Source organism: Oncorhynchus mykiss, chromosome 17 (genome assembly GCF_013265735.2).
Source record: "Oncorhynchus mykiss isolate Arlee chromosome 17, USDA_OmykA_1.1, whole genome shotgun sequence".
NCBI lineage: Eukaryota > Metazoa > Chordata > Actinopteri > Salmoniformes > Salmonidae > Oncorhynchus > Oncorhynchus mykiss.
In genome coordinates, this window is record NC_048581.1 from 81,228,813 (window position 1) to 81,239,408 (window position 10,596).

A 10,596-nucleotide genomic window follows, 5' to 3' on the forward strand; every position below is an offset into this window, starting at 1 on the left:
AATATTATTTTTGTAGGCGAAATAGCTCCCATTTGTTCATCATGCTTGGCTGAGAAATCGACCTGAAAATGCTATCACTACAACGGCAAACTTTTTTCCAAATTACCTCCATAATATCAACAGAAACATGGCAAACGTTGTTTAGAATCAATCCTCAAGGTGTTTTTAACATATCTATTCGATAATATTGAGGCAATTGGTTTCTCATAAGAATCGACTGGAAAAATGGCTACCTCAGTATTTTACGCAAGATTTTCTGCGGGAGACATCATGTGACCACTTGGTAAATGTGGTCCCTTACAGCTATTCTTCAACAGAAATGCGTAAAAAGACGTCACAATGTTGTAGACACCTTGGGGAACACGTAGAAAACGTAAGCTCATTCGTAGCTCATTCACAGCCATATAAGGAGTCATTGGCATGAGGCGGTTTCAAAAAATGCGGCACTTCCTGATTGGATTTTTATCTGGGTTTGACCTGTAACATCAGTTCTGTTGCACTCACAGACAATATCTTTGCAGTTTTGGAAACGTCAGAGTGTTTTCTATCCAAAGCTGTCAATTATATGCATAGTCAAGCATCTTTTGTGACAAAATACCTTGTTTAAAACGGAACGTTTTTTATCCAAAAATTAAAATACTGCCCCCTAGTCGTAAAAGGCAGGCTAGTGAATGTTAGCTGGCTGGTGCGCTAGGTGATGTTACGTGTATGATCGGTGTAGTAATATTATTTGTATCTTAGAAAGCCAAATGCATTGCTAGTTATAGCCTAATGTTAGCTAGCTAGCTAACATTGAACCTAGTTGGTTGGCTTTAGTTACCTGCAGATTCATGCTCCAGCATTTCATGCATAGTGGATAGCTATGACAATCCGCATGTCTGTAGCTATGGGTTGGGATTATGGTTAGCCTGATAGCTAGCTACATGCCTAAACAAAAAACTCCACTTCGCAAGAGAATGATTACATGACCCATCAAGTTAACCTGTTGTGTCTGGGGGTGATTATGGCCATCTATTGTATTTCATGAACATGTGTACATATTTAAACAATAGTGACCCATCCACTTAGATAGATGTGGCTGCAGGTTGGTTATAGCATTTCTTTCACACAATAATTTTTTCTGGACACTTTCAAAGTCAGATTAGAATATACTGTTGGCCAAGGATGGTGTAGACAAGAAGAGCTCTCCAGTAGGTGTATCAAAATATTCAAGGGCCATTTTCTAAAAAGTGGGGTTACAAGTTTATCAACTTTCAAAGCAGACTTACTTTCCCATTGTTCCTCAACGGCAGTGTATGATCTAGCATTTTGTAGCTCTGAGTTGCTACTTTTATCCAATGTAAAAAATAAAAATAAAACTATTTCAAATGTTGCTACATAAGATCGAATCGAGGCGGTGGGTCACAAATGAGGTGAAAAGGAGACTGGAGTGAAAGATACACTGGGTGTTATTGAGACTTGTTTTGGAAAACACAGAGGTAAGAAAGTATGTGTGTGTGTGTGTGTGTGTGTGTTTGGCCTCTTTTAGACCCCTCCTTGGTTAGGGGCCTCACAATAACAATTTGGGGCCTATGCGATGTTCACACAGCACATGCTGTAAGTGGTACACTCTCTCTCTTTCAATCCCTTTACCTCTCCCTCTCGCTTTCTCTCTCTACCTTTACCTCTCTCTCGTCCTCTCTCTCTCTCTCTGGCATCCAGCACCATCCAGTCCAATCTTTAAATGTCTTATAATGACGGTCCTAACACAGGAGAGAGGGCTAAATGTCTCTCTGAAGCAGCTTATATATAGCCAGTGATTAAGGCAGACGGGAACATGACCTACATGCATAACAACACTTCTGCTGCTCTGCCACAGAATACTTTGGTTCAGGACTTTACAACTGGGAGAATCAGACTAATTATAACACCGGAGTCATACTACAGTTCACATCACACCTCGTTATTAATATAGAACCATTTTTGGGTTAATATTTTGGGGAGTCAATGACACAACCCAGTGAAGCTCTTGTGCCTGGCCTGCCTGCGCCTTGTAGTTGCTCAGGTAAAACGACTGCTCCCTACTACACTAGTGGGTCCATCCGCATATTGCATTTTTAAACAGATATCACACTGTTGATGGGCCTAAAATAGCCACCTTACCCCCCTAGGAACCACTTGGGGATGGAAGAGAGGGGAGATAGAAAGGGCTTCCTCCATCCCCATCAATCTTTTGGGTCCAGTCCCACTGCTGCTGGCTGCCAAATGCTCTGTATCTATCTATCCAGCAGGTGAAGTAGCTTCGAGCGACTCCTGCTGTGATTCAAGGGAGATCCTTTTATCAGCCACCTGAGTTTGATTGAAATAGCCCTGTTCCTCTGTAGCCAAGGTGTGATGATCAGTCACCTGAGTTTGGATGAATAGCCCTGTTCCTCTGTAGCCAAGGTATGATGATCAGTCACCTGAGATTAATTGAACAGTCCTGTTTCTCTGTAGCCAAGGTGTGATGATCAGTCACTTGAGTTTGGATAAATAGCCCTGTTCCTCTGTAGCCAAGGTGTGATTATCAGTCACCTGAGTTTGGATAAATAGCCCTGTTCCTCTGTAGCCAAGGTGTGATTATCAGTCACCTGAGTTTGGATAAATAGCCCTGTTCCTCTGTAGCCAAGGTGTGATTATCAGTCACCTGAGTTTGGATAAATAGCCCTGTTGCTCTGTAGCCAAGGTGTGATTATCAGTCACCTGAGTTTGGATAAATAGCCCTGTTCCTCTGTAGCCAAGGTGTGATGATCAGTCACCTGAGTTTAATTGAATAGCCCTGTTCCTCTGTAGTCAAGGTGTGATTCCCCCATCTCCAGCCCCCTGTACACCCAATTACCCAGGCTGCACTGTCTGCTCTCTGACAGGAATGGAGGAGGGGGGCAGTCGGCCAAAGAGAGGAGACAGGTTCAAAAGTGGTTGTAAAAAAAAGGGTTGCATAGATGTAGGTGGCTGACCACAGAACTGACAGGTTTATTGCTGAATGTGGAGGGCCTGGGATGGAGGGGGGAGGTGCTGCCCTTGGAGGGGGTTAAGAGTGAGGAAGGTTAAAGATGTATTCTAACTTCTTCACAGTCTAGGAAACTGAACAGAGTAACATGGAGGGCCAGACTGAGAGAAGAGATTAAACAGTCTTGTAACAAACGAATCACCTTGGATTATAAGCAGTCTGGTTTGTAAATATGGTATTCACACAGTGAAGTAAATACCCCACTACATCTTCCAATAATGGTGTCAAAGAGGTTATTTGTGACTTATATACTGTATGTTTCTGAAGAGATGTCACAGCTACTATATTCTATGACAAAACACAATGCATTATTAACCAGTCTGGGACCTTTCCTACTCAGTGATGTATGGTTCCGATCACACCCTGTAGAACAGAGTCTCTCTCTCTCTCTCTCTCTCTCTATCTCTCTCTCTCTCTCTCTCTCTCTCTCTCTCTCTCTCTCACTCTCTCTCTCTCTCTCTCTCTCTTTCTCTCTCTCTCTCACACGCGTACACACATGTACACACCCAAATTGCTTATTTAATAGACAATCTGGGTCCATTGACGTGGAAAGCCATTCATTAATAGCGTCACACAGGTAAAGGTATTTCTGGAATTGATAATGGAGTTGGGATGCGGAGGAATATTCACCACACATATACTGCATAATCACAGCTGATGGTATGCCGATGAGGGTTAGTACTCCATCACACAGATTTTTAGGCCCTAATTTTAGCTTGCAAAGAGAATAACAGCATACATTCTCTGTATATGTATTAATATTGTAAGGTCCAATCCAACAAAACACCTACTAAAACATAAGGAAAATAAATAAAAAAGACAACACTATCTCTACGTCCACAACACCTAAATGGGAAGATTTGCTGCAAATGAGTCAACTTACCTGGTAAAATAACGGATAAAAAAATAAAAAGATGGCTGACTGACTACTGAGTTTCTGTGGTGATCCCATTCTGTAATAATGAGAAGCTTTATCCACACTTACAGTAAATTATAGAAGATTGGGGTTATTCATATTATTATATTATAGAACACACTCTAACACACATTATTTTTGTTGTTGTATTATTTGTATATCGATGTATTGTAAATGTGTGTGACTGTCCTTGTCTATCAGTGTATCAGTGTTTTATCACTTGTCATGCTTTGTTTTGTCCCCAGGAAGTGTAGCGGCTGCTTCTGCAAAATAAATGGCACTATTTTCTGGAGAGACTTCCTAGCTGCTTGGCGAAATAAGCGTCAAGGTCACTTTACTAGCTGACCAGTGAAGAATCAGAACAGCACCGGTCTACCAGTAAGACATTAGAGGTAATTGTCAATGACTAACACAATGTGGAGATGGAGAGAGCCCATTGACTAACACAATGTGGAGATGGAGAGAGCCCAATGACTAACACAATGTGGAGATGGAGAGAGCCCAATGACTAACACAATGTGGAGATGGAGAGAGCCCAATGACTAACACAATGTGGAGATGGAGAGAGCCCAATGACTAACACAATGTGGAGATGGAGAGAGCCCAATGACTAACACAATGTGGAGATGGAGAGAGCCCAATGACTAACACAATGTGGAGATGGAGAGAGCCCAATGACTAACACAATGTGGAGATGGACAGAGCCCAATGACTAACACAATGTGGAGATGGAGAGAGCCCAATGACTAACACAATGTGGAGATGGAGAGAGCCCAATGACTAACACAATGTGGAGATGGAGAGAGCCCAATGACTAACACAATGTGGAGATGGAGAGAGCCCAATGACTAACACAATGTGGAGATGGAGAGAGCCCAATGACTAACACAATGTGGAGATGGAGAGAGCCCAATGACTAACACAATGTGGAGATGGACAGAGCCCAATGACTAACACAATGTGGAGATGGAGAGAGCCCAATGACTAACACAATGTGGAGATGTTGAGAACCCAATGACTAACACAATGTGGAGATGGAGAGAGCCCAATGACTAACACAATGTGGAGATGGAGAGAGCCCAATGACTAACACAATGTGGAGATGGACAGAGCCCAATGACTAACACAATGTGGAGATGGAGAGAGCCCAATGACTAACACAATGTGGAGATGGACAGAACCTAATGACTAACACAATGTGGAGATGGACAGAGCCCAATGACTAACACAATGTGGAGATGGAGAGAGCCCAATGACTAACACAATGTGGAGATGGACAGAGCCCAATGACTAACACAATGTGGAGATGGAGAGAGCCCAATGACTAACACAATGTGGAGATGGACAGAGCCCAATGACTAACACAATGTGGAGATGGAGAGAGCCCAATGACTAACACAATGTGGAGATGGACAGAACCTAATGACTAACACGATGTAGAAATGGAGAGAGCCCAATGACTAACACAATGTGGAGATGGACAGAACCTAATGACTAACACAATGTGGAGATGGAGAGGGCCCAATGACTAACACAATGTGGAGATGGAGAGAGCCCAATGACTAACACAATGTGGAGAGGGAGAGAGCCCAATGACTAACACAATGTGGAGATGGAGAGAGCCCAATGACTAACACAATGTGGAGATGGACAGAACCCAATGACTAACACAATGTGGAGAGGGAGAGCCCAATGACTAACACAATGTGGAGATGGAGAGAGCCCAATGACTAACATCATGTGGAGATGGACAGAACCCAATGACTAACACAATGTGGAGATGGACAGAACCCAATGACTAACACAATGTGGAGATGGACAGAACCCAATGACTAACACAATGTGGAGATGGAGAGAACCCAATGACTAACACAATGTGGAGATGGATAGAGCCCAATGACTAACACAATGTGGAGATGGACAGAACCCAATGACTAACACAATGTGGAGATGGACAGAACCCAATGACTAACACAATGTGGAGATGGATAGAGCCCAATGACTAACACAATGTAGAAATGGACAGAACCCAATGACTAACACAATGTGGAGATGGAGAGAGCCCAATGACTAACACAATGTGGAGATGGACAGAACCCAATGACTAACACAATGTGGAGATGGACAGAACCCAATGACTAACACAATGTGGAGATGGACAGAACCCAATGACTAACACAATGTGGAGATGGAGAGAACCCAATGACTAACACAATGTGGAGATGGACAGAACCCAATGACTAACACAATGTGGAGATGGATAGAGCCCAATGACTAACACAATGTGGAGATGGATAGAGCCCAATGACTAACACAATGTGGAGATGGACAGAGCCCAATGAGAAGTCGGCAGAAAGAGACAAAGTATAAAAAGAGGAAAATAGAGTTTTAAAAAGTATGAAATCTTCGTAAGTACCTATAGACAGTTCTTGAAAACATAAAAAATAATGTGCAGTTATTTTCATTATAACAAATACAAATTTCACTGGCATTCAGGATCCTAAATATTATTACAATATTGTTTTCTGGGACTATGTGTTCCAGAGTAAACCATGATTACTGGCAGATTAAGGAAATTATAGAAATGACAATAGACACAATACACCCACTAGATGAAGACAACATGGGAACACACATCTCCCACTACTGTCACATAACATTCAGGTAAACACACACACACACACACACACACACACACACACACACACACACACACACACACACACACACACACACACACACACACACACACACACACACTGTCATGAGTGTGTTTACTGTTAGGCCTGGTACAGTAGGTGAATGTAGTGGTGGTACCCATCCATCACTCACACTGGCAGCAGCCTCATACCACATTCACCCACTAGTCTATTGAAGACGTTTCATGCTTCAACTTCAAATTTAGCACAGTGCTGTTGGCTTTTATCCATATTCCATAACAGCAGAACACATACAGTATCCAGGACACCCATTACAAAAATACATCAAGACAATAGCCTGAGGTATTACATTTTTTGTACAACACAGGCAAGCATTTTAGCATCAGGTGAAGTCTAGTAATCAAGCGTTTAAGGTGCGTTAATTATAGTTGTATAACTAATTATAGCACTTTTGGAACATAGTTGTTGTTTGGATTGAACTTTGGAGCATTTACTTTTTAGGATGCCAAGTAAGGTTTATGGAGAGCTCCTGATTTGAAGATATTATTTGGGCACCATCTTGAATTATCTTGGTGGCATTATTCCAACGGAGAAGACACACATTTTATGGACCACACGAGTGGAAGGAGAGAGAACTAAAACTGTGGAGAGAAAGAGATGGAGAGATAAGCGAGAGATAGGGATGAGAAAAGGTAAGAAAGAGAGATAGACAGAAGGAGGACATACCCCAACGTGGTCATTGTGACAATGGTGTACCAGAAGGAGGCTGGGATGCTGGTGAACTTGGTCGACGACGACCCTTTCTCTGCGTAAAACATGACGGTGGCGAAGATGATGATGGCCATAGTGAGGGAGAAGAGGAGGAAGCCCAGCTCCGAGGCGCAGCTCTTCAGCGTGTACCCCAGGATCCTGAGGCCCTGCGAGTGGCGGGAGAACTTGAAGATGCGGAACACACGGAACACACGGAGCGTGACGAAGGCTCCGCTCACATCCTCGTTGTCTGTCATCACCAGGCCAATGTAGTAGGGAAAGATGGCCACCACGTCGATGATGCTCATCACACTGCGCATGAATTGGTAACGGCTGGGCGCGGCAAACAGTCTCATGAGGTACTCTATGGTGAAGATGAGGACGCAGGCCGTGTCCATGCAGAAGAAGGCTACGGTGTAGCGCTCGCCACATGGCATGTCCTTCTGGGAAGGCGTGGCACCGCACGGAACCGTCTCTATCACATTGGTGAGGACTGAGATGGCGATGAAGAAGCCGGTGACGTAGTAGAACACCAGGGCCATGGTGGAGGTGTGAGGGTTCTCAAAGGCTCTCCACATGGTCTCTCTATATGTCATGTTGGGCAGCTTGCAGTCCTTGTTGTCATCCTGGTCGTCCTGGAGACGTTCAGCATTCTCCCGCTTCCGATCCTTGTACTCTTCATAGCAGCAGTCACCAATGATCTCTGGGATGATGCCGAAGAAGGTTAGCTCTTCGTCGTAGGCCGAGATGCACTCATAGCGTGGATAGTGCAACTTTCCCGTCCGATAGAAGTTGAGAATGCTACGGAAGGAGTCTGGGTCCCGGTCGAAAAAATACTCTTTGGTCTCCTCATCGTAAAAAAACTGTTTCTCTGAGCTTCCCAGCAGGGTGTCTGGGTAGCGGTCCAGTGTGGTCCTCCAGGTCTGGAAGCGACGTCCACTCACATTCAGGATGATCAGCTCATCATGTCTCTTTGTGTGGTCTCTAGGAGCGATAGGCATGGGGCAGTTGGCCACAGGCATCCAGCCAATAGCTGCTGCCCGGGCGAAGGGAAGCCATGCAGCCACTCCTGCCGCCATGGCAACTCACTCTGGTTTCCCGCTTGCCTTAAAATGACCTGTCATCTTGAGCAGAGAAACAGACAACACAAAATCAGTAACACATGAATAAAGCATTTCCACTATAAGTTGGTTGCATGGTAGGTGGTTTGCACTATAAGCTACTATAGCAACTCATAGTATTAAAGTGTTTCCATCATAAACCAAAGAGCCTAATGCGTTCTAAAGAACTCAAACAAATATTTGATGATAGGTTACATCGCTGATGCTAGTCTTCTGTGTTCTCATGACTGTTGGAGTCACAACCCTGGCTCTGTTTTTCATCCCAACAGTAGCCCCACCACTTGGTGTGGTGTTATAACAGGAAATGTATCCACTCTGGAATTCATAGATGGAGATGGATGCAAGGACTATAATGACAATCCCTCTGCCAGAAAACCAACACCACAAGAGCTCTAAACAGGCGGTCAAATTCCCTGTCATTTCCAGAGCTCACTGAACAGAAGGTTTAAGAAATAGAGGATAATGTGAAGCCTCTTTAGGAAGCTCTGTTAAACATCTATGAAAAATAGAAGTGGTCTCTCCAGAATAGAGAGAGACCTGTTGAGCCAGAAGTGCCATATGGCTAGGTCTGTTTCAGATTTAAGGATAATGTTAATGTGAAGAAAAATGATGTACAATTATAGAAAATCAAGTTTACCTCTGCCTATTTATAGCTCTTCTTTTTTTTAAAGAAAAAATCTCGAAAGGAGTGTATGCTCTAACGTTAGTCGAATACAATTCAGTATTTTGATGCTTTAACATTCTGATTATGATGATCAACTCCACATGTTAGGCTACTTGTAGAAGTAAGAGAATAAAAACAGACCAGCACATTAGAAACAAATATAGACAACTCATCAGGTGCATCTTCTAAGCTTTCTTTATCACTTACCTCCAAACAAGGAAAGATCCAAACAATTTCAATGCGCGATCCTCCAGCAAAATAACTCCTCTGGGGAAAAGCTACAGAAATTGAAAGACTCATTGACAAAGGACCCCTGTGCGAATGAGCGAAACAAGCATAGAGGAACACGAGATGGGGATATCGATGCGTTGAACGACCGTAAACGTGTTAATGAAATTCACTAAAACATTAAAGTCTGTTCTTTAAACCACACCTGCATATTGATGCACCTGCGGTTTGGACAGACAGCACAGATTCATTTCGCAGCCTCCAGGATGATATTCACACCTACCTCATGACTGTGATGATGACTAGAAAAGTGGGTGATGGACATGAGTCAGACTCCGTAATCTCTCTCTCTCTCTCTCTCTCTTACTCTATCGTGCGCATAGGCTCGTCTCTCACACAATTTTACGGTGCTAAATCAGTCCACTCCACCGGATGTGTCAACAACACTTTCTTTCTTATTTACTTTTTATAAAAATATAAACCTTTTTATTCTGCACACTTTTAATGAGGAAGTTGGTGTTACTGGAAAATGTCCTCAATTCAATTACGCGCAGCACAGTGAGAGAAGTTGCCTTCTAGACAAATTGTATGACATGACAGGATGCTATAACAAGAACACTTGATAGCAGCCAGCATCTCTGTGATCAGGAAATACTTGTAGCGTCTGTGCTTTATAACATTTTCTTTATTACATGGTTATATCTCAATTGATTGTCATCTCATCTTTTAAGATCCCTTATCAAATCGCATATTCACTTAATCATGAAAATATTGAATAGCCTCTATAATTGACACTTATTACCATGTAATTTCGAAGTAAATACAGTACCTTGTTAATTATTTTACATTGTGAATATGTAAATGATTTATCATATCACTATATGATAAAATGAAATAAAAGGTCATTAAGTTGGATTTGAGATAATTAAAAATGTCGACCTCGACTTTCCTTATTACTAGCATACCCATCGTTATTACCCAAGAGAGGCAGTAAGCATTGATTGGACTGAAGAAAGTATGTGTGCTATCATTGAGCCAACTCTATGTATCATCAAATTCCCTTGTTGCACTGTGCGGTGTAGACATAATATTCAGTAAGAGTGCTCAGCCTACACAACTCACAGAGTATTTACTTTGCCTCAAGTTCGTTGTTGATTAATAGTAGCCTTCACAAACTTGGACAAAACCTTTGGATACATTTTCTTCCCACGAGTACCAATTTTTATCCA

The 10,596-nt window shown here is 42.7% G+C and overlaps 1 protein-coding gene across 2 annotated transcripts in view; it reads right to left on the minus strand.

The window, feature by feature from the left end:
• The window catches only part of LOC110494690 (potassium voltage-gated channel subfamily D member 3-like), a 122,171-nt gene extending 112,354 nt beyond the window's left edge, over positions 1-9,817 (minus strand). For both annotated transcript variants that reach the window (XM_021569984.2, XM_021569982.2), the window contains exons 1-2: positions 9,347-9,817; positions 7,331-8,478 (exon numbers count right to left, since the gene is read on the minus strand). In XM_021569984.2, coding sequence (XP_021425659.1) covers positions 7,331-8,433 — 1,103 coding nt within the window. In that variant the 5' untranslated portion in view covers positions 8,434-8,478; positions 9,347-9,817. The remainder of the gene's footprint in view (positions 1-7,330; positions 8,479-9,346) is intronic.
• Between the last annotated feature and the right edge of the window lie 779 nt (positions 9,818-10,596).